The 23,961-nt window shown below is 46.9% G+C and overlaps 1 protein-coding gene across 3 annotated transcripts in view; it reads left to right on the top strand.

The window, feature by feature from the left end:
* CLEC16A (C-type lectin domain containing 16A) overlaps positions 1 to 23,961 on the top strand; it is a 236,983-nt gene that overhangs the window by 6,276 nt on the left and 206,746 nt on the right. For all 3 annotated transcript variants that reach the window (XM_068967038.1, XM_068967036.1, XM_068967037.1), the window contains exons 2-3: positions 7,244 to 7,372; positions 14,123 to 14,256. In XM_068967038.1, the coding sequence (XP_068823139.1) occupies positions 7,244 to 7,372; positions 14,123 to 14,256 (263 nt within the window). The remainder of the gene's footprint in view (positions 1 to 7,243; positions 7,373 to 14,122; positions 14,257 to 23,961) is intronic.

Raw genomic sequence — 23,961 nt, 5'->3', positions numbered from 1 at the left:
TCTTATCCATTCATCTGCTGATGGACATCTAGGTTGCTTCCGTGTCCTAGCTATTGTAAACAGTGCTGCGATGAACATTGGGGTACATGTGTCTCTTTCAATTCTGGTTTCCTCAGTGTGTATGCCCAGCAGTGGAATTGCTGGGTTGTATGGCAGATGACACCACCGTTAAGGCAGAAAGTGAAGAGGAACTAAAAAGCCTTTTGATGAAAGTGAAAGAGGAGAGTGAAAAAGTTGGCTTAAAGCTCAACATTCAGAAAACGAAGATCATGGCATCTGGTCCCATCACTTCATGGCAGATAGATGGGGAAACACTGGAAACAGTGTCAGACTTTATTTTTTTGGGCTCCAAAATCACTGCAGATGATGATTGCAGCCATGAAATTAAAAGATGGTTACTCCTTGGAAGGAAAGTTATGACCAACCTACATAGCATATTGAAAATCAGAGATATTACTTTGCCAACAAAGGTCCATCTAGTCGAGGCTATGGTTTTCCCAGTGGTCATAAATGGATGTGAGAGTTGGACTGTGAAGAAAGCTGAGCACCAAAGAATTGATGCCTTTGAACTGTGGTTTTGGAGAAGACTCTTGAGAGTCCCTTGGACTGCAAGGAGATCCAACCAGTCTATCCTAAAGGAGATCAGTCCTGGGTGTTCATTGGAAGGACTGATGCTGAAGCTGAGACTCCAATATTTTGGCCACCTCATGCAAAGAGTTGACTCACTGGAAAAGACTCTGATGCTGGGAGGGATTGGGGGCAGGAGGAGAAGGGGACAACCGAGGATGAGATGGCTGGATGGCATCACCGACTCGATGGACATGAGTTTGAGTGAACTCCGGGAGTTGGTGATGGACAGGGAGGCCTGGCGTGCTGCAGTCCATGGGGTCGTGTCAAAGAGTTGGACACGACTGAGCGACTGAACTGAACTGATGGCAGTTCTATTTCCAGTTTTTTAGGGAATCTGCACACTGTTCTCCATAGTGGCTGTACTAGTTTGCATTCTCACCAACAGCGTAAGAGTGTTTCCTTTTCTCCACACCCTCTCCAGCATTTATTGTTTGTAGACTTTGATAGCAGCCATTCTGACCAGCCTGAGATGGCACCTCATTGTGGTTTTGATTTGCATTTCTCTGATAATGAGTGATGTTGAGCATCTTTTCATGTGTGTGTTAGCCATCTGTATGTCTTCTTTGGAGAAATGTCTGTTTAGTTCTTTGGCCTGTTTTTTGGGTCGTTTATTTTTCTAGTATTGAGTTGCATGAGCTGCTTGTATATTTTCGAGATTAATTCTTTGCCAATTGCTTCATTTGCTATTATTTTCTCCCATTCTGAAGGCTGTCTTTTTACCTTGCTTATAGTATCCTTTGTTGTGCAAAAGCTTTTAAGTTTAATTAGGTCCCGTTTGTTTATTTTTGCTTTTATCTCCATTACTCTGTGGCCTGCCTTTTTTAACAACAGTTTGCTCTTGCCTGTTTGGGCACAGGGCCTGGGCTGGAGCTGTGACCTTTTCTAGGGCTGAAATGCTCCCCGGCATCTCAGACCCGGCCTCATTCGCTGGCCCAGTTTGACATCTTTCAGAGGTGACTCACTGGGAGAGGCACCGCCCGTGACACCTTCTCCTAATCTTCTAGCCTGCGTCCACCCTACCTGGAGCTGCTTCTTGTCCTGCTGGCCAGAGGGCTGGATGCTGACCAAGTGGAGGTTTTCAGGACACAGAATGGGACCCTCTGGGAAGTGTCTGCCCTGGTGCTGAGGAGGCCAAACAGCCCCAGGCTCCATGTCCCCCGACCCAAGACATTGTTATCTGGGGGGTGGAGTGTGTTTTGGGGAAGTAGATTCCTAGCCCCGCCCAGGCCCTGTCCTTCCTCTCACGGTAACTGACACATAAGTGCATGGTGCTTGTTCAGTTGCTAAGTCACGTCTGACTCTTTGTCACCCCATGGACTGCAGCATGCCGAGATCCTCTGTGCTTCTCTTTCTCCTGGAGTTTGCTCAAATTCATGTCCATTGAGTTGGTGATGCTGTCTAGCCATCTCATCCTCTGTCACCCCCTTCTCCTTTTGCCTTCAGTCTTTCCCAGCATCAGGGTCTTTTCCAATGAGCTGGCTCTTCAAACCAGGTGGCCAAATATTGGAGCTTCAACTTCAGCATCAGTCCTTCCATTGAATATTCAAGGTTGATTTCCTTTAGGATCAACTGGTTTGATTTCCTTGCAGTGCATGATACAAGTCATAAAACTTGTATGAAGTTCAGCTTAGTATGTCTGCCTCTGAAGTGGATATAATTACTATTTACTGTGATGGTGTAACTTGGAGAATAAGTGAGTCTCTTGAGGAAGCAGGGTCCGTGGAGGAGGGATCTGTCTCCTGTCAGAGTCCTTGGGGACGAGCCTGGCGTGTGGCGTGCACGCTGGTAACAGGCTGCTGTGTTTCTGTCTCCAGGCATTTCCAACTCCAGCTTGTCTCTCAGAGTAGACTTGGCTGCTGTGCGAAAGTTTGAAATTGAGTTTCTACATTTCTGCAGAATGTCCGCTGGAGACATGATAATGCTGGCTGTTTTCCAGAGAAGCGGCGTAAGGGTCCGTGATAAGGACTTACCTTAAGATCAGATGCATGTGGCCATGCCTTTTTGGCACCCAAGATGTTCACCACTTCATGGACGCGCTTGACTAATAAAAGCGTTTGAGTCGTTTGCATCTTCTGCGTTACGATGGTTATAAGCGTGGGGTCACGGCCTGGGCGCCCTGGCCCTGTGTCGGGACTCCGGGCGGATCCTGGGCCCCAGGGCATCAGCCCGGCAGGATTGTTGTGCGGGTTTATGAGTGAGCTCATCTGAGGCCCTCGGAATGGAGACCTGGCAATAGGAGGCTGTGACTGTCTCTCTGATGATGGTGGTTAAAATGGACACACACAGAGTCTGAGAGAAACTGTTGTTGTCATAACAGTTATTATCATTGTAAGAGAACAGTCTGCCACTCTGTCCTTAGAAACTGGTCAACACAGAACAGCAGCCTTGCAGGTGGAGATGTGGTGATGTCATGACGCTGTGGTTCATTTCTGAGGCTCAGCATGAGAGTGGCTGCTGTGTGTCCTTTCAGTGGTGTGCTATGTAGCCACTACTGATGCTTGTGGACAGTTACCAGTGACAGAGACGTTTTTATTTTAGCCGGAGGCAGGAAGGAAGATGGGCATGGTAGCAGACATCCAGCATGAGCTCAAGTATCTCATGGACAGAGGAGCCTGGCAGGGGCTATAGTGCATAGGGTCGCAAAGAGTCGGACACGAGTGAAGAGGCTTAGCACACACGCACATGAGCTCAAGAATGTAGATTCCGTAGCAAAGAAGAAGACCCAAGGAAATACACTGCAACTCCAGCAGTGGTCATCTCTTTTTTGTTGTTGTTGAAGTTTCCAATCTTTCTAAAATAGTGTTATGTTTAAACCCAGAAAGTTATTATATTAATATTGTATTAGTGTCTCTGAGGTAGTTGAATTATTTGATCTTCCAAAGCTCGGGCATTAGATGCAACATTAAAATATTAATCTTTCATCCATTCAGCTTTCTTTTTTCCCTTCACCACATTTAAGCAAACATATATCGAGGGGTTCTCCCTAAAACGTGGCCTGAAACAGTGTGCTTGGGCATTGTGGTGGCAAAAGAATGAACCAGTGGCAGTGGAAATTTAGAGCTTGAGATCTGGTGGGTGTTTGCATCCACCAACAACAAACATTTAGAAAATGGATATTTTAAAGCACTCCCATTTACAGCGGCATCAAAAAGCCCATCAAACACCTAGGAATAAATCTTACAAAAGATGCGCAAGCCCCCATCCAGCAAACCTTGAAGGAAATGTAAATGTCATCATGTTACACTTTCAAAAAGATGTCAGTTCTCTCCATATTTAGCTAGAGATTTAGGGCAGTCTTAAAGGAAATCTTAGCAGATATTTTTTTGTGGAAATTGAGAAGGTGATTTTAAAATGTATATGGAAATTGAAAGGGGCAAGAATAGCCAATATAATATTGGGGAAAAGAAAGGGAAGAAGTTGGAAGACATCACATTGCAAGATTTATTATAAGGCTTCAGTAACCAGATAGCATGGTGTTGGCACAAAGGTAAACAAACAGATCAGCAGAACTAGAGCATCCAGAAAGAGTCCCACGTGTGGTCACCTGATTAACGACAAAGTTGACATTGGTGTCCTTTGGAGAAATGAGAACGTTTCCAGTATATGATGCTGAATCAACTAGATTGCCGTATGGGAAAAATGAATTTTGGCTGATATCTTAGGCTATACAGAAAAGTGAGTTTCAGGTGTGCTCTGAGTCAGAATGTGAAAGATAAAACAATACCTTTTTAAAAGAAGAAAACAGTATTTCTTCATGACCTTGGGGTAGGTAAGGATTTCTTCAGGTTGATACAAAAAGCACTATCCAAGGGAAAGATTGATAAATTGGACCACATTAAAATTTGGAACTTTGGCTCATCAAAAGACCACTGTAAAGAGAGTGAAAAGACAAGCTGCATTTAGAGAAAACATTTGCCATAGGTATATATCCAGTAGGGCCTTCCCCAGTGGCTCAGAGGGTAAAGCGTCTGCCTGCAATGCGGGAGACCCAGGTTCGATCCCTGGGTCCGGAAGATCCCTAGAGAAGGACGTGGCAACCCACTCCAGTGTTCTTGCCTGGAGAATCCCATGGAAGAGGAGCCTGGCGGGCTACAGTCCATGGGGTCACAAAGAGTCCGACACGACTGAGCGACTTCATTTGACTTCACTTTCATGTATCCAGTAAGGGTTTTGTATTCAGAATGCATAAACTCCATCAAATTAATAAGAAAAAAGGTTCTCTACCTAGTAAAAAGTGGGCAAAAAACTCGCACAGGCACCTCACAAAGGAGGGTATTTAGAGGGCTCAGAACATGTGAAAAGACACCCACCTTCAGTCCTGGTCACGTGAGACCCTGGTGCTGCATCACCACTTGCCAGCAGATGGCGCCACTGGGAAAGGTAGAGAGCCGCAAGCTCTGCGGAGGTCGGGGGTGGGCAGGAGCCCTCAGACAGCTTCTGCCCCGAGGCTGTGGATGAGCTGCTGAGTGCCCCTCAGGTCCCTTCCTGGCCTGTGCGTTGCTAGCAAGCTGTGGGTCCCCAGGTTACTGGGAGTATGAAGGTCACAGGAAGGCCTGCCTGCACACAGGGCCAGGCATGCAGGCCATGCAGCTATGCGTGGGAGTGCCAAGAATCCTCTTTTGAGCACTTAACACCCCACCCTCACCCTGGGTTTGTCTATAAGGGCCTCCTCATAGTTACTAGAATTTCTTTCAGGGATTATTTGGTGAAGGCAATGATAACAACAGTAATAGCTAGCACTCCTATCATGCATGGGAACTGCCAGGTTGGTTTTTAACTTGGTTTTTAACCTTTTAACTTGGTTGTTCCTAAGACACGGTAATAGGTACTAAAGGATTCACGTGCTGCTGCTGCTCCCATTTTACAGGTGAGATAACTGAGATACACACAATAAGTCACTTGCTTGATGTCACCCAGCTCATACCAGACTCCCCACTTCCTGCTCCGGTTTCTCTGGACCTTCTTATAACTCCTGCCGTGAAGTCTTCTTTTCATGACTGTGTGGATCCAGCCTGCCTGTCCTTCCTGTGTTCATGGAATATTCCTTGCAGAGTTTAAATAATGGTTTTGACAGTGGCGCTCCCCAGAACAACCACAGGGTGGTAATGGCAGTAGCCAGTAGCCCTGCCTCCTTTGAGCACTTTCTGTGTGCCAGGCGCAGGGCTTGGCTTTTTCAGCGCGTCATCACAGAATCTCTGGAACAATCCAGCAAGGAGGCCTTGACTGCTGTAGACCCCGGGCCCCAGAGAAGTGAAATGCCTCATTGAAGGCCATGCGCAGCAGGCGACAGGGCCAGGAATCAAGCCCAGGTCTCTCTGTTGGGGCCAAAGGTTTGAACTCTTCACTGCTGCTCTTTGCCACTACTTGCTGTGTTTAACTCCTTGACTATATTTTGTCTTGTATACTCTGATCTACCTTTTATCTGTGAAAATGGGCCCCCCAGTCCCATTCCCCACTCCTATGTATTGAGCACCTACAGTGTATCAGACATTCTGGAGTCTTTTGGGGTCAACAGGGTCAGTAAGATGATGTTCCTGACCTCAAGGAACTCAGGTCTCGTGAAGGAGGCAGATCACTGCAAATCAGAGTGGTCTGTGCAGCAGCAAATGCATCTGGTACAGAAGTGCCAGAGAGGAGGGAGCAATCAAATCCACTGGGGCAGGAGAGCGGGAGGGAGGTTCTTGAAGAGGGCTTCACCGAGAGGTGACTGAGCTGGGTTTTGACATATGCGTAAGAGTTTGCTGGTTGGTTAGGACCTTGGCAAGCTGAGCTAGCCTCAGTCTGCAGGCCCAGGACACACTCTCTTAAAAGCTGAGCCAGGCAGCGCTCCCAGGGTGTCAGCCAGGGTGCTGGTCCCCGCGCTGCTCAGGAATGGCCTCTGCAATTCTCTTGCCCGTCAGGATGAGGCCGGGCCTCTGGTCTCTGCACGTGCAGGTGGGTGAGGAACCTCGTCATCGCCCCTCGAACCCACTCCATTTCTAGCTGCACACAGCGGGTAAGATCACTGCCCTTGAACTGCAGGCCACCCACTTCATCTGAGCCATCAGTCCTGCGCAGGAGGACTAGGGCATTCCAAGGGCGATCGTGGTGGCTTGTGATTTGTGCCTGGCTCTGGGCCCCATCCTCCCTGACCTGTGACTCCAGGTCTCGTCTCTGCAGCAGCCAGACAGTGGCTCTTAGGCATTTGTTGCTGAGCTGTGCGTCTCCATTGGTTCCAGCGGCCTCAGAATCACCTGAGAGTGTGAAAAAGGCCGCCGCCTGGCCTTCCCTCTGTGCCCCTGCACTTGAGTCTCCGGTGGGCTCTGTCCCCACTTTGTCCCACTGTTGAGGCCGTTCTCTTGCCCACACTGGAGCGTGAGCACGCCGGTCTTCAAAAGCTTGGCAGTCTTGCCTTGGTTCGGGTTGGTAAGTCGCTGGTTATGTAACAGTTCGAAGTGTCGTCTGACTTTTTTCTCGAGTGGTGAATTATGTCTCCTCTGAATGGGAATTGTGCTAACCACCGAGTCTGAAAAATACCCAGCCAAATTGTCGCTAACGTGTCGCTCATGGTCCCTGGGCCTGGCTTCCGTTTCAGCTGGTCACCTGTAGTTCTCTTTTGTTTCCTTCCTCTCAGGTATCTGTACCACGTGTTGACCAAAAATACCACCGTCACAGAACAGAACAGGAACCTGCTGGTGGAGACCATCCGATCCATCACCGAGATCCTGATCTGGGGGGATCAGAACGACAGCTCTGTATTTGAGTAAGGGTGTCTGTCCTTTTGTTTTTTGATCCTTCTTCTCCCTTTGCATGTTTTTCTAAATGCGAGCCATGAGTCATTCCCGATGACGTCAGGGTTTGACGCCAGTTTGGTCCTGCACCGTTTTCTCTTTCTCTCTCTCAAATGTCCTTGAAACACTGTAGAAATGCCTGCTGAAAACGGGCAAGTTATGGAAATGAGTGTCCCTGGAGAAATCTGAAAATGTCATGGATAATTTTCCAAGTAATGTCTGATTATCTCCCCCAAAGGAAAGAGGAAATGTCTTGGGTGTTAGATTCCAAGTGAACTGAAAAGACCCTTCCCTGGGGTGAGGGTGGGGGTGGGGGACGCTAAGCGTTCGCGGCAATTGTGCTTACTGGTGGCTGGTCACAGTGCTGAGCTCCTGATGAGGCGATCCTCCTGTGAGGAAGTCTCCCGACTCCCCCAAGGTGGAGGACCTGCTGCCGTCCCCACCTCCATCCCCACCCCCACAGATGTCTGTGCTCAAGGTCACGCAGCTGCTAAGTGAAGAAGCGGTGGCTCACACCCAAAGTCCGTGGAGGAGCTCCTCCTCACTCTCACACTTCCTTGGTGAACAGTCTTAGGCCCGCCTCAGTTTCCTCATCGTTTAGTGAGAGAGCAAGTTCCTTGCCCAGTGCCTGGTACAGAGTAGGCACTCGAGAAATATTAGCAAATGATCATTTTAGAAGGTGCCCCTACTGGATAATTAAGAAGCAAAGGCAAACCCATGCACTGCTTTCCCCAACAGACCTGTCCCAACGTCTGAACGCAGAAGGACTGGGGTTATGACAACCACCAAACACAGATTTTATTTTTATATAAACTAATCTCAATTGTAGCTATGGAGGCCACTCAGTAAAACCCACTTAAAACAAATACAGGTATTCCCTTTCCAACCCGGCTTCCTTATTAGATATTCTGATTTTCTGGCTAGTTCTGTGTTTTCATCAGTGAGGTTTTCATCAGATGGAGCTACTTGTGGAAAATGCAAATTGTGTGAAATACAGACCTGTGACACTGCTTGGGTTCCCTAAGGAAAACCTGAGTAATAAACAGGTGTTGCTTGTAAGCAGGATGAGTTGCCTTTCAGGATCTGTGGGGATTTTACTGTTTGTTGGTTGCTTGGTATCTGTTTATGGAAATGAGAGAGACGCTTGGGCTAAAGATTAGAAACCGTGTCATCTTTACTCAGTTCAGTTCAGTGCTCAGTCATGTCCGACTCTTTGCGACCTCATGGACTGCAGCACGCCAGGCTCCTCTGTCCATCACCAACTCCTGGAGCTTGCTCAAACTCATATCCATTGAGTCAGTGATGCCGTCCAACCATCTCATCCACTGTCATCCCCTTCTCCTCCCGCCTTCAATCTTTCCCAGCATCAGGGTCTTTTCTAGTGAGTCAGTTCTTCACATCAGGTGGCCAGAGTATTGGAGTTTCAGCCTCAGCATCAGTCCTTCCAATGAATATTCAGGACTGATCTCCTTTAGGATGGACTGGTTGGATCTCCTTGCAGTCCAAGGGACTCTCAAGAGTCTTCTCCAACACCACAGTTCAAAAGCATCAATTCTTCGGCACTCAGCTTTCTTTATGGTCCAACTCTCACATCCATATATGACTACTAGAAAAACCACAGCCTTGACTAGACGGACCTTTGTCAGCAAAGTAATGTCTCTGCTTTTGAATATGCTGTCTAGGTTAGTCATACCTTTTCTTCCAAGGAGCAAGCGTCTTTTAATTTCATGGCTGCCAGTTACCATCTGCAGTGATTTTGGAGCCCAAGAAAAGAAAGTTTCTCACTGTTTTCATGGTTTCCCCATTTATTTGCCATGAAGTGATAGGACTGGATGCCATGATCTTCGTTTTCTGAATGTTGAGTTTTAAGCCAGCTTTTTCACTCTCCTCTTTCACTTTCGTCAAGAGTCTCTTCAGTTTCTCTTCACTTCCTGCCATAAGGGAGGTGTCATCTGCATATCGGAGGGTATTGATGTGCATGGTGTACTCTGCATATAAGTTAAATAAGCAGGATGACAATATACAGCCTTGATGTACCCCTTTCCCAATTTTGAACCAGTCTGTTATTCCATGACCAGTTCCAACTGTTGCTTCTAAACCTGCATGCAGATTTCTCAGGAAGCAGGTGAGGTGGTCTGGTATTCCCATCTGTTTAAGAATTTTCTAGTTTGTTGTGATCCACTCAGTCAAAGGCTTTAGTGTAGTCAGTAAAGCAGAAGTTGGAGAAGGCGATGGCACCCCATTCCAGTACTCTTGCCTGGAAAATCCCATGGACAGAGGAACCTGGCAGGCTGCAGTTCATGGGGTCTCGAAGAGTTGGACATGACTGAGTGACTTCACTTTCACTTTTCACTTTCATGCATTGGAGAAGAAAATGGCAACTCACTCCAGTGTTCTTGCCTGGAGAATCCCAGGAATGGCGGAGCCTGGTGGGCTGCCATCTATGGGGTTGCACAGAGTTGGACACGACTGAAGTGACTTAGCAAGGCAGAAGTAGGTGTTTTTCTGGAATTCGCTTGCTTTTTCTATGATTCATTGGATGTTGGCAATTTGATTTCTGGTTCCTCTGCCTTTTCTAAATCCAACTTGAACACTTGGAACTTCTTGGTTCATGTACTGTTGAAGCCTGGCTTGGAGAATTTTGAGCATTACTTTACTAGCATATGAGATGAGCGCAATTGTGCAGTAGTTTGAACATTCTTTGACATTGCCTTTCTTTGGGATTGGAATGAAAACTGACCTTTTCCAGTCCTGTGGCCATTGCTGAGTTTTTCAAATTTGCTGGCATAGTAAGTGCAACACTTCCATAGCATCATCTTTTAGGATTTCAAATAGCTCAGCTGGAATTCCATCACCTCCAGTAGCTTTGTTCGTAGTGATGCTTCCTAATGCCCATTTCACTTTGCACTCTAGGATGTCTGGCTCTAGGTGAGTGATAACCATCATGGTTATCTGGGTCATTAAGATCTTTTTTGTATAGTTCTTCTGTGTATTGTTGCCACCTGTTCTTAATATCTTCTACTTCTGTTAGGTCCATATTCTGTCCTTTATTGTGCTCAGCTTTGCATGAAATGTTCTCTTGGTGTCTCTAATTTTCTTGAAGAGATCTCTAGTCTTTCCCATTCTATTGTTTCCTTCTATTTCTTTGCACTGATCACTTAGGAAGGCTTTCTTTTCTCTCCTTGCTGTTCTTTGGAACTCTGCATTCAAATGAGTTTATCTTCCTTTTCTCCTTTGCCTTTCACTTCTCTTTGTTTCACAGCTATTTGTAAGGCCTCCTCAGACAACCATTTTGCCTTTTTGGATTTCTTTTTCTCGGGAATGGTTTTTTGATCGCCACCTGTGCAATGTTACGAATCTCTGTCCATAGTTCTTCAGGCACTCTTATCAGACTAATCCTTTGAGTCTGTTTGTCACTTCCACTGTATAATTGTAAGGAAGTTAATTTAGGTCATGCCTGAATGGTCTAGTGGTTTTCCTTACTTTCTTTAATAAGTAGTTCATAATCTGTATTGGCAATAAGGAGTTCATGATCTGTACGACAGTCAGCTCCAGGTCTTGTTTTTGCTGACTGTATAGAGCTTCTCCATCTTCCACTGCAAAGAATATAATTAATCTGATTTCAGTATTGACCATCTGGTGATGTCCATGTGTAGAGTCGTCTCTTGTTTTGTTGAAAGAGTGTGTTTTCTGTGACCAGGGTGTTCTGTTGGCAAAACTCTGTTAGCCTTTGCCCTGCTTCATTTTGTACTCCAAGGCCAAACTTGCAAGGTGCCTCTTGACTTCTTGCTTTTGCATTCCAGTCCCCTATGATGAAAAGGACATCTTTCTCTGGTGGTAGTTCTTGAAGGTCTTGTAGGTCCTCATAGAACTGTTCAGCTTCTTCAGCAGTCGTGATTGGGGCATAGACTTGAATTACTGTGATATTGAATGGTTTGCCTTGGAAACGAACAGAGAGTCACCTTTATTAGGATGGATTTTTTTAGTCCACTTGTCATCTTAGAGAAACTGCTGAGCTCTCAGAGGCCCAGTTATTCTTAAATCACTGCCCCGCAGAGTCCCCAGGAGAATTTGTTTTGAATCCATTTTAAAGTTTCTGGATAATTTTAGATTTTAGTTTACACAGAAGGTTTCCATTTACCCCTCACCCTGTTCCCCTGTTAACATCATTTGTCAAAACACCACTATTACGTCAACTCCAGACTTGATTTGGAATCTACCAGTTTTTCCATTAGCATCCTCTTTCTGCTCTGGGATCCCAGTCCAGGTGCCACAATGCATTTAGCTGTTACGTCTCCCCGGTGTCCTGTGGTCTGTGGCAATTGTTTAGTTTTCTCTTGTTTTTTATGACCTGGATCGTCTTGAGAAGGACTGGCCAGCCGTCTTACAGAGTGTCCCTCAGTCTGGGTTTCTTTGCTGTTTCTCTCCTGATTAGCCTGGAAGTTTGGGGGACGAGTGCTTCCTGGGGAAGTGCCCTTCCCCTCCCGGAATGTCATTGTTCCTGACAGCCACATGATCCCTGATGGGTCAACCTGATCGCTTGGTGCAGCTGCTATCTGCCAGGGTTTTCTACCCCAAGGTTACTCTTTCCTCTTCCCCTACACTGGTCTCCAAAAGTGAGTCACTAAGTCCAGCTTCCTGGGGGTGTGGGAATTAAGCTCCACCTTCTTGAAGGAGGGCGAATCTACAGACAATATTTGAAATTCTTCTGCACAGAAGATTTGTCTCCTCTCCTCATTTATTAATCCATCTGGTCATTTATTTATATACATCTCTTGAAGACTTTGCAGTTTTGGTTCCAGCCACCTCAATAAGGTGGATAGTGCAGTAAAGTGAGTCTCGTGACTTTTTTGGTAGTCCCAGTGCATATAAGTTGTGGTCACACTATTCTGTAGTCTGTCAAGGGTGCAGTAGCCTTGTGTCTGCAAAATCAGCATACATACCTCGATTGAAAAATAATGCTGTTGGGAAAATGGCGCCAACACACTTGCTCAACAGAAGGTTTCAATTTGTAAAAAAAACAGTATCTGCAAGGTTGGACTCATGGGTGTTTATTTTGTACTCTGGATGATAATCCGGTGCTCTGTGATTTATGTTGTTCTGGCGTTGTTCCGGCTTTGAGCATTGGGAGCTCTTTCAGGTCGCTTCCTGTGTCCCTGTGACACACCCCTGTCCTTTCGGATTTTGGAGCACTTCCTTACTTCCTGGTCCCTTGTGGTGCTCCAGGCTCATCTGGCATGTTCCCTGCCCCAGCCCTAGAATTAGCCACTTTCCCAAGGATCCCCTCACGCCTCTAGGGGGTTGTAAAAATCCAGGCACCCAAATTTCACACTAGACATATGGAATCTACCCCTGGACAAGATCTAGGTACAGGCATGTTGACAAGTTCCCAAGCTGGTCATCGGGCTGCAGTGAACTTATTGGGTGACACTTAGCAGTCACTGCTTTATACAACCTGAAGCAAAGGAAGACATGACTCGTCAAATGATAGAAATATTCTGGAGGGTCATTGTGGATGGCATTTTTTGGCACACAGACTCCCTTGGGAAAGAATTTAGGGGTCCTTCTAAGGTCAGATTTATTGATTCATTTGCCCATTCAGACAGAGGTCTGCAGGCCGGAGCCAGTGCCAGGCCATGGTCCTGCCAGCAGGGAGCTGACAGCAGTGGGAAGAGAGAGGCCCCAAGACTGAGGTACCAGCAGACCCACGAGATGGCTAGGACTTATCCTGAGCATCCTAGATGAAAGGTGACCTGGTCTCAGCTTGAATTGTTGTTGTTTAGCCACTAAGTCAGGCCTGACTCTTTGTAACCCCATGGATTATAGCCCACCAGGAGCATCTGTCCATGGGATTTTCCAGGCAGGCATACTAGAATGGGTAGCCATTCCCTTCTCCAGGGGATCTTCCTGACCCAGGGTGAACCTGTGTCTCCTGCACTGGCAAGAAGATTCTTTACCAGTGAGGCACCAGGGAAGCCCCTTAGCTTGAATACAGAGAACATAAAACATTTTCTTTCTTCAAAGAAAGGCATTAGGGGATCTCCATTTCAAGACTAAAAGAGCCATTGTGTGCCCCCCAAAGTCAGTGCCCCCAGCCTGCATGCAGACAAATATTCTGTGCAGGAGCAGAAAGGCCTGGGGACTGGCTGGTGTCCCGTGACCACATCAGCACTTTCTCTTTCCTTGCAGTTCTCGTTCCCTAGATGTGGAAATGACCAACATGCCAGCTGAGAAACCACCCAAACTCTTTGGCTATTCAGCATCCTCGTGCCCCTTTGTGGGGAATTACTCTGGTTCCCAGGTTGCTGGTGAGCACTTAGAGCTGTGAAAGCTGAGGAAGGAGACTGAGTGGGGAAAACTAAGCTTGTAAACTATAGATGGAAAACAGCTGCTTGCTGGTTTTAAAAGCATAGATAGATCACTGTGTCATCATTTAGTTGGGAAAGACCTTTACCCCTCGGCCCGAAATCTGGAAGTTCTCCACTTCCCAGAATCAGCACTGTTCCCACATTCCAGGAAGAGAGTCTGAAAGGTTGCATTTCTCTGAATGGAAGATGGCATCGTGGGAACTGGGTGTCTCGGAAGCCAAGCCCACACGAGTGGTGTGACCAGGCTACACCGCAGATGCCTTTGTGGGGTTGCACACACGTGTGCTGGGTGTGCAACCAGAGGATGACGTGCATTTCCACAAGACCACTGACACTGTCCGCTTCTCTCCCCAGCTTCTTCCTGGAGAAGAACATGTTCGTTTTCTTCTTGAACATCCTGCGGCAGAAGTCAGGCCGCTACGTGTGCGTTCAGCTGCTGCAGACCCTGAACATCCTCTTTGAGAACATCAGTCACGAGACCTCACTCTGTAAGGACAGTCCTGACGCTGGCCTCGGCACCGCTGGGTGCCGCTGCGCGCCGTGCGCCGTGTGCCGTGTGCCGTGTGCCGTGGTTTTCCTGTTGCTTTGTGAATGTCTGTGCTCACCGTGTGTCTTGGTGTGCTTGGGCTGCCAGAGCGCATGCTCCAGGCTGGGCAGCTTAGACAACAGAAAGGCATTTTCTCACAGTGCCTGCGGCTGGCAGTCCACGGTCACGGCGGCACCGGGGCTGGCTTCTGGGGAGGCCTGTCTTCCTGGTTCGCACAGGGCCTTGCTCTCTTTATGTCCCACCTGTTCTCTTCTCTGTGCACGGGGAGAGAGGATTCTGATGTCTCTTCCTTTTCTTGTAAAGACACTAGTCTTCTTGGATCAGAGCCCCATCCTCTGACCTCATGTGACCTTTAATTACCTCCTGAAAGCCTCTGTCTCCAGATACAGTCCCTTTGGGGGTTAGGATTTCAGCACATGAGTTTTGGGGGCACACAGTTCAGTCCCTAGTGCCATTTTTAATCACTGCATGGTAGGGTGCTGTGCAGGGCTAAGACAGGGCTCCCCTCTGCTGGGTGGTTCTGGGGGTATTTGCATGTCTTCTTTATACCCTGTTATTAAAGAGCTTGGGTCACGAGTAAACAGCCAACAGAATAAGCATTGGAAGCAGCAGGATGGGGAAGAATGTGGCCAAGGGTGTGGCTTTGGCCCCTGACCTGCCTGCTTCAGCTCCACTGCCGCACTGATGAGGGTGTGGCTCAGAGCCTCTCCCCTGCCCTTGCTGAGCCCTGGGCTCGTCATCTGAAACAGCCACCCTGCGAGGCAGATGCTGTCAGTGCCCTCGTTTAATACTCGGAGAGTTTGACTCACTGGCCCAGGTCACAGCTCCAGCAAGGCTGGAATCCAGAAAGGGTTTCAGCCCAGGCAAACTAACTCAGTAGGCATCAACTGGGGGTGACTGTGCTCCCAATGAACATCTGTCAGTGTCTGGAGACATTCTTGGGGGGCTGTGCTGCTGGCCTCTGGGTAGAGGTCAGTGATGCTGTTAAAATCCTACAACATGCAGGACAGCCCCCCGCAATAAAGAAGTAGTAAGCCCAAAATGTCAACAGTGCCCAGGGTGCAAAACCCTGATCTAGCTCCTAATCCTCTGTGCTTGATCAAAAGCTTTTTTATTCCAAGATAACCGCACCAAGCCTCAGGGCCTGCCTGCTGGAAGCAGGGAAGAGAAGACAAGTGGTGGGATGCCTGTGTCACAGGCAAGCTCTTGGCCCCCAAGACAGGATTGAGAAAAGCTTCCAGTGAAAGAGGGTGGGCGGCATTTCCCCGGAGAGAGAGAGGAGGCAGGGGAGGAAAGAGCTTCTGGCTGATGGCCACTAGATGGCGCTGCTGTCCTGGGACACGGCCCCTGATGGTGCTGCTGTGCCAGTAAGTGGCCACTAGATGGCACTGCTGTCCCAGGAGACTCCTGAGGCTTCCCCCGTATGTGAATTGGCAAATGCGATTTGACTCACTCTCCCTGAGTGGTTTCCCTGTTAACAGCTTTGGTTACGCTGGATGTGAATTGCGGGCAGTTTCTGAAAACTCCGAGAGGGGAAGGCCCAGCTCCATAATCCAAGTCATGGACTGAGAGCCAAGCAAGTCCCAGGCCTGGTACTGTCAACATATGCCCCACGCCTGTTCCAGGGCGATGATTCGCCAAGCGGCAGTTTCTGCCTCTCTGAAGTGGAGACAGTCCGAGTACCTGCAGATTGGAGTGGCTTGAGGATAAGTGTGAGAGCGGGTGTGTGCAGCCTAGCGTGGGGTCTGGCAGGTGGAAGTTTCCAGTTAAAGCTGGTTTTATCCTTAAACCCAGTGTTCCCCCAAGTGGCTGTTCTCTGGTGACCCGGCCGACCTCAGGGCTACAGGATTGAAGAGGGGGTTGGGGGCGATAGAAAATTCTGGGCTCACTGGATCATACGGCCTCTCTTGCCTCAGGACTAAAAAGGGTATTGTGCTGTAAGAAAACCCAGGCAGATGTTGCTGGCCCTGCAGGGAATTCACCAGAACACTTTCATAAGCCTCACCAAGGCAGCAAAAAGTACTGTTTTTATAGAACTTGGATGTATGGGAGTGAGAAGGATGGGTGACTTTTGCTTTTGCTTTTCTGATTATAGGAAGAAAATGTCTCCATTGTAAAACAACAACAAAAAGTCAAATGAAAAAGCTGTAGAAAGCAGAAGTTCTGGAGAATTTCACCCTAACAGTTCAGTGTTAACCCCTATCGTTTTGCTGTCTGCTTCATTTTTTTTTCCCAAACTTAACTAGCATATCTTAGATTTTCATGTTGTCCATTCATGCATCCTAGCCTTGTTTGGTTCAAGAGCCGCCTCTTTCTGGGCTATAACTTACTTAACGTGACTGCGGGCATTTAGGTGGTTTCCGGGTTTTCGTTATTACAGGCAGCCATTTCACGAGTACACCTGTTGCCTGTGGGGTTTGGTGACCTAAGTGACAGCAGGCCCGAGAGACTGAGATTACTTAGAGACTCCTGGGTTTATTATAAAAGGATACCACAGAAAGCCGGCTACACAGCGAGGGCATAGTAGAAAAATCCCAGTTGAATAATAGAGGCGCCTGCACCGCCCCCACCGTGGCCCCGCCACCCACAGAGTCCGGTCTGGAGGCCCGGAAAAGTCCCGCGGGGGATGCATGGGAGCGCAGGGCTCTTCCAGCTCGGGGTGCAGCCAAGAGGCTGGAGGCTGCTCACCCCAGCAGCCAGCACAGGCGTCTGTGTCTCTGGTGGCCCGGGAACCACTCAGCAGTCACAGCAGGGCTGACATCCCTTCTCCTGCCAGCCCATTTGGCCCCCGCTGACCACAGCCGGCCAGACAGTACAGTGAAGCAGCCTCAGCTGGCTGCTCGTTGCAAATGTGGATTCTGGGTGGGTAGGTCGTGGACTGTTCCAAGAACAGGGTACTGTATAGCCAGAAGGAGACAAAGGAAGCGACATGGATAACTGGGCCGTAGTAATGAGTGAGAGGCCACATACCAGGCGGGGGCTTCCCGTGTGAGTCCACATACACGGAGCTCAGGATCAGGTAGAATGAGTCTGCGGTGCTGGAAGTTAGGCTGAGGGGCTGTCTTGGGGACAGGGAATGGATGGAGCAGGAAATGCACTGTCTGATCAGGGTGGTGCTTACCTGGTGCATTTATTTGCAAAAATTCATCGCGCTGGACACCTAAGATGTGTGAGGTATGTGTTTATGTGTACACACACATATATATACACACATAAGTACAAGTACTTAAAATTCATAAATATATACACTGCCACATATATCAAGCTATACACTTAGATTTGTGATATATGTAACCTCATTTTTTAATAAGATATTGAATGTAGTTCCCTGTGCTATACAGTAGGTCTTTGTTATTTATTTTCTGTGTAGTAATATTAGTATATTATAGGCAACCCTGGTGTCAGACAGTAAAGAATCTGCCTGCAATGAGGGAGACCTGGGTCCAATCCCTGGGTGGAGAAGATCCCCTGGAGGAGGGCGTGGCAACTCACTCCAGTATTCTTGTCTGGAGAATCCGCTGGACTGAGGAGCCTGGTGGGCTATAGTCCATGGGGTCACAAAGAGTTGGACACGACTGAAGCAACTTAGCAGAATATATATAGTATAAAATATTATGCATAATATAAAATGTACATAGTATAAAACAAATAAATATATATTTCTGTATAGTCATATGTATCTATTGATCTCAAATTTCAAATTTATCCCTGCCTGCCCTGCTTTTACCCTTTGGCAACCAAAAGTTTGTTGTCTGTGAGTTTGTTTCTATTTTGTAAATAAGTTCCTTTGTATCATTTTTTTTAAGATTCCACATAAAAGTGATATCACAGTATATTTGTCTTTGTCTGACTTGCTTCACTTGGTGTGAAAATCTCTGGGTCCGTCCTTGTTGCTGTGAATGGTAGTATTTCATTCTTTTTGTGGCTAATACTCCTGTGTGTGTGTGTGTGTGTGTGTGTGTGTGTGTGTGACATCGTCTTTATCCATTTATCTATTGATGGACACCTGGATTGCTTCCATGTCTTGGTTATTATAAATAGTACTGCTCTGAACACTGGGGTACACGTGTCTTTTCGAACCAGAGTTTTCATCTCTTCTGGATATATGAGCAGGGGTGGAATTGATGGGTCATCTTCTAGTTCTGGTTTTAGTTTGTTAAGAAACCGCCGTCGTGTTCAGCATCATGGCTGCATCAGTTTGCATTCCCACCAGCAGTGGAGGAGGGTTCCCTTTTCTCCACACCCTCTCCAGCATTTATTATTTGTAGACTTTTTGGTGATTGCCATTCTGACCAGAATGAGGTGATATGATATCACCTCTGACCAGAATGAGGTGATCAACTCATTGTAGTTTTGATTTTCATTTCCCTAATAATTAGCGATGTTGAGCATGTTTTTTTGTGACTGTTGGCCATCTGTAGGTCTTCTTTGGAGAGATGTCTGTTTAGGTCTTCTCTCCCCATTTTTTGGTTGGGTTGTTTATTTTTGTTGATATTGAGCTGTGTGAACTGTTTGTATATTTTGGAAATTAAGCCCTTGTTGGTCACGTCATTTGCAAACATTTTCTCCCATTCTGTAGTTTGTCTTTTTGTTTTGTTTATGGATTCCTTTGCTGTGTAAAAGCTTATAAATTTTATTGGGTCCCATTTGTTTATTTTTGTTTTTATTTCTATTGCTTTGGGAGACTGACCAAGAAAACATTGGTACGATTTATGTCAGAGAATGTTTTGCCTCTATTCTCTTCTAATAGTTTTCTGATGTCATGAATTTAAGTCTTTAAGCCATTTTAAAATTTCTTTTTGTGTATGGTAAGAGGGTATGTTCTCACGTCATTTAGTTACATGTGGCTCTCTCACTTTTGAATACCGCTTGCTGAAGAGACTGCCTTTTTGTGATTGTATCTTCTTGCCTCCTTTGTTGAAGATTAATTGATTGTAGGTGTGAGAGTTTACTTCTGGGACCTCTATTCTGGTCCATAAATCTGTCTGTTTTTGTGCCAATACCACACTGTTTTGATGACTATGACTTTGTAGTATTGTCTGAAATCTGGGAGGGTTATGCCTCTAGCTTTGTTCTTTTCCCTCAGGATTGTTGTGGCAGTTCTGGGTCTTTAATGGTTCCATAAAAATTTTAGGATTATTTTTTCTACTTCTGTGAAAGACGTCATGGGTAATTTGATAGGGATCCCATTAAATCTGTAGATTGCTTTGGGTAGTATGGCCATTTTAACTATATTAATTCTTCCAGTCCAAGAGCATGGGGTATCTTTCCATTTCTTTAAAGCATCTTCAGTTTCCTGTCTCAATATTTTTTACTTTGCAGTGTGTATCTTTCACCTCCTTGATCAGGTTTATTCCTAGGTATTTTTTTTTAACATGATTTTAAAACGGATTGTCTTTTTTCCTCTAACTTTCTGATATTTCATTGTTAGTGTAAAGAAATGTAACAGATTTCTGTATGTTAATCTTACATCCTGCTACCTTCCTGAGTTCACTTTTCAGTTCTGATAGTATTTTTGTGGAATCTTTGTGTGCATGTGTCCTTAGTCATGCCCAACCCTTTGCAACCCTATGGACTGTGGGCCTTCAGGTTCCTCTGTCCATAGGATTTTCCAGGCAGGAATACTGGAGTGGGTTGCCATTTCCTACTCCAAGGGATCTTCCCAACCCAGGGATCAAACCCACATCTCTTGTGTCTCCTGCATTGGTAGCTGAATTCTTTCCCACTGGCACCACCTTTAGGGTTTTCTGTATACAGAGTATCATGTCATCTGCATGTAATGAGAATTTTACCTCTGTCCTTCCACCTTCCAATTTGGATGCCTTTTATTTCTTTTTCTTGTCTGATTTTTATGTCTAAGACTTCCAGTACTATGTTGAATAAAAGTGGTAAGAGTGGGCATCATTGTCTTGTTACATAATTTAGTGGGAAGGCTTGCAGATTTTCATCATTGAGTATCATGTTGGCTGTGGGTTTGTCATAAATAACTTTTATTATGTTGAGATATGTTCCGTCTAGACCCGCTTTAGTGGAAATTTTTATCGTGAATGAATGTTGAATTTTATCAAATGCTTTTTCCGTATCTATGGAGATGGTCATGTGACTTTTGTCTTTCCTTTTGTTGATGCGGTATACCACACCGATTGATTTGGGTTGTTGAACCATCCTTGTGACCCTAGGATGAATCCAACTCGATCATGGTATATGATCTTTTTTATCTGTTATTGGATACTAATATTTTGTTCAGATTTTTGCATCTATCTATCAAAGATACTGGCCTGTAATTTTCCTTTTTAGTAGTGTCTTTGTCTGGTTTTGGTATCAGGGTCTTGGTGGCTCATAGAAGGACTTTGGGAGTGTTCCCTCCTCTACAGTCTTTTGGAGGAGTTGAGTTCTTTAAACTAATTAATTGATTTACTATCGGCTGTGCTGGGTCTTGGTTGTTGCGCTTGGGCTTCACTAACTGCGGGTCACAGGCTCTGATTGCGTTGGTGTCTCTTGCTGCAGAGGCTCTAGGGCGTGCAGGCTTCAGTAGCTGGGACGCCAGGCTCAGTTGCCCTGTGGCATGTGGAATCGTCCCAGAGCAGGGATCAAACTGGTGTTGCCTGCATTGGCAGGTGGGTTCTTACCCACTGGACCACCAGGGAAGTGCTGAAAGAGTTTGAGAAGGGTCACTGTAAGTTCTTTTTATGTTTGGTAGAATTCCCCAGTGAAGCCATCTGGTTCTGGTCCTGGACTTTTGTTTGAAGGGAGTTTTTTTTTTTTTGAATTATAGATTCTATTTCCCTTCTAGTAATGAGTCTGTTCAGATTATCTATTTCTTTTTGATTCCATTGTGGAGGGCTGTATGTTTCTTCTAGGTTGTCCATTTTGTTGGTGTCTGACCCTTTAGAGTATACTCTTGTGATTTTTTTTCTTTTTGTGTTTCTGCACTATCAGTTGTTTGTTTGTTTGTTTGTTTTTTCATTTCTTATTTTGTTTATTTGGGTTCTGTGTCTTTTCTCCTTGGGGAGCCTGGCCAGAGGTTTGTTGATTTTGTTTATCCTTTCAAAATGCTAGCTCTTGGTTTTATTGATTTTTAAACTTGTTTTCTTAATTTTATTTCCTCGCTGATTTTCACTGTTTCTTTCCTTCTGCTGACTTTAGGTTTTGTTTGTTCTTCTTTTTCTGTTTCCTTTAGGTGGTAGCTTAGGTTGTTTTTCTTGAGATTTTCTATTTTTGAGGAAGGCCCATATGGGCTTCCCTGGTTGCTCAGCTGGTAAAGAATCCGCCTGCAGTGCAGAAGACCTGGGTTCGATCCCTGGGTTGGGAAGATCCCCTAGAGCAGGGAACGGCTACCCACTCCACTATTCTGGCCTGGAGGAGTGCATGGACTCTATAGTCCATGGGGTCGCAAAGAGTCGGACAGGACTGAGTGACTGACTCTGACTGACTTGTATCACTTTAAACTCCCTTCTTAGGACTGCTTTTGCTGCACCTATAGATGTCGGGCTTCCCAGGTGGCACCAGTGGATGAGAATCCGCCTGTCAGTGCAGGAGGCGCAAGAGATAGGGTTTCGATCCCTGGCTCGGGAAGATCCCCTGGAGCGGGCATGGCAACCCACTCCCATGTTCTTGCCTGGAGAGTCCCACGGACAGAAGAACTTGGCCGGTTACAGTCCATAGGGTCACAAAGAGTTGAACACGACTGAAGAGACTTAGTACGCATATTCTGTATGATTGTGTATAACCTCATTTTTGTGCTTCAGTCATGTCCGACTCTGTGACGCTATGGACTGTAGCACGGCCAGACTTATCTGTCCATGGAATTTTCCTCATTTTTAAATGTGTTAAAATTCTTAGGACCCCACTGCCTTTTCTCCTAGAGTGAGCCATAAGATTTACCTCAAGAATTGTTATAATTGAGATTTTGAAAACTACAGACTTGATGTCCTACCTGCAGCGCCTCGGAGACCGTTCTGAGGCGACCCTGGCAGTGTGCCTTGCTGCGGCCCCTCTCTCGTCCCGTGCTCCCGAATGACTCTTCTTGTGTTTGGTAGTTCCAACCTTTTCAGTAATTCTCTGATTGGCCTAAGTTAGGTACCTCTTTGGCATCAGACAGCTTTGTTTTTTCTTTCTCTTTTCTCCCGAGAACAGAAGTTGTGGCGACTGGTGGACTGGGGGTGGAGGTTAGGAGTCTCCGAGTCAGAGTGCAGAGGTGAAACGTGGCAGCTCCTGCACAGAGGGCTCCTCTGTGCGCCTCAGGGTCCTCAGAGCTTTTCCTGTTTTACTTGCTTCCTCGTGAGGAAGGTCTCGTTAATTCCTGCTTTCAGATGGGAAAGCTGGGGAGTGAGGAGCGCAAGTGTCCTGCCCAAGGACACCCAGCTGGGAAGCCACTGAGGCAGTGTGGGTCCAAGTTTATCTTTGAAGCCAGTGCCTCTGAGATGTGAGCATGACGGGGAAGCCCAGCAGGCCTTCTTAACACACGGAGCACTGGGCCCACCCAGAGATCCGAGTAGGTGGTCAGGGCTGGGGCCCAAGACTCCGCAAATCTTGATAAGCTCTGGGGAGGCCGTGTTGCTGGTCCCACAACCAGAGGTAGAGAGGTGCCACCCCGCTCTCCTGCCTCGCTGAGTCTGCCCGTATGCTGCTGTGGGTCGTGTCCGGCCTTCACCCATCTGTGGGGAGGCAGCCAGAATGGAAGGGCAGCCGGTGGGTATGGCAGCACTAGCTTTGCAGGCTGTCTGGTGAGGACTCAGAGGACAGCTTGTCTGGCCCAGGGCCAAGACTGCAGGCCCATGAGTGGCAGGGGTTCTGTAGACTGTTTTCGCTGGCAAGCACAGCTTCCAAAACTAGTGGATCTAGTGGCTGACATTTCAACTTCAAAGGTAACAGCATTAAGATCTGTATTTTCTAGCTTCCTTTGCACAGCTGGAAGCTCTCACCATGGGAAGCTCTCTCCCAGCAGGGCCTGGGAGCTTAGCAGGATGGCCGCTCCCTTGTGGACCCAGTGCCCCCAGGGCTTCATTATCCAGTTTTCCTCCTTGGCCCCCATGTGACATGAAAGTCGCTCAGTCGTGTCCAACTCTTTGCAACCCCATGGACTATACAGTCCATGGAATTCTCCAGGCCAGAATACTGGAGTGGGTAGCCTTTTGCTTCTCCAGGGGATCTTTCCAACCCAGGAATCGAACCCAGATTTCCCATGTTGCAGGCAGATTCTTTACCAGCTGAGCCACCAGGGAAGCCCAAGAATACTGGAGTGAGTAGCCTATCCCTTTTCTAGCAGGTCTTCCCGACCCAGGAATCAAACCGGGGTCTCCTGCATTGCAGGTGGATTCTTTACCAGCTGAGCTACCAGGGAAGCCCCTGGCCCCCATGAGGGCATGGTATTAACACAGGACAGTGAACTGAAGTTTGGATTCCATTCCTCACTTACTGTTTCTCCGTCTTCCGGCAGATTAATTAACCTTAGTGTTTTTACTCACCTGCAAAACAGGGCAAACAGGCCTACTCTGCAGGTTCGCCCTAGTGGTGAACAATGATGCAAAGCAGTCCGCCTGGTGCTGGCCCGGTCGTGGAGGTTCAGCCTCCAGGGGTCTCGATAAATTGTGTTGCCTCTATAGGAAGGAAAAAGCCATGTGGAGCCCTCTGTGGCACTCAAGGG

This window comes from Capricornis sumatraensis, chromosome 3 (genome assembly GCF_032405125.1).
Source record: "Capricornis sumatraensis isolate serow.1 chromosome 3, serow.2, whole genome shotgun sequence".
Classification (NCBI taxonomy): domain Eukaryota; kingdom Metazoa; phylum Chordata; class Mammalia; order Artiodactyla; family Bovidae; genus Capricornis; species Capricornis sumatraensis.
The sequence above is the reverse complement of the archived record's forward strand: the minus strand, read 5'-3'. Positions and strand labels throughout refer to the sequence as shown.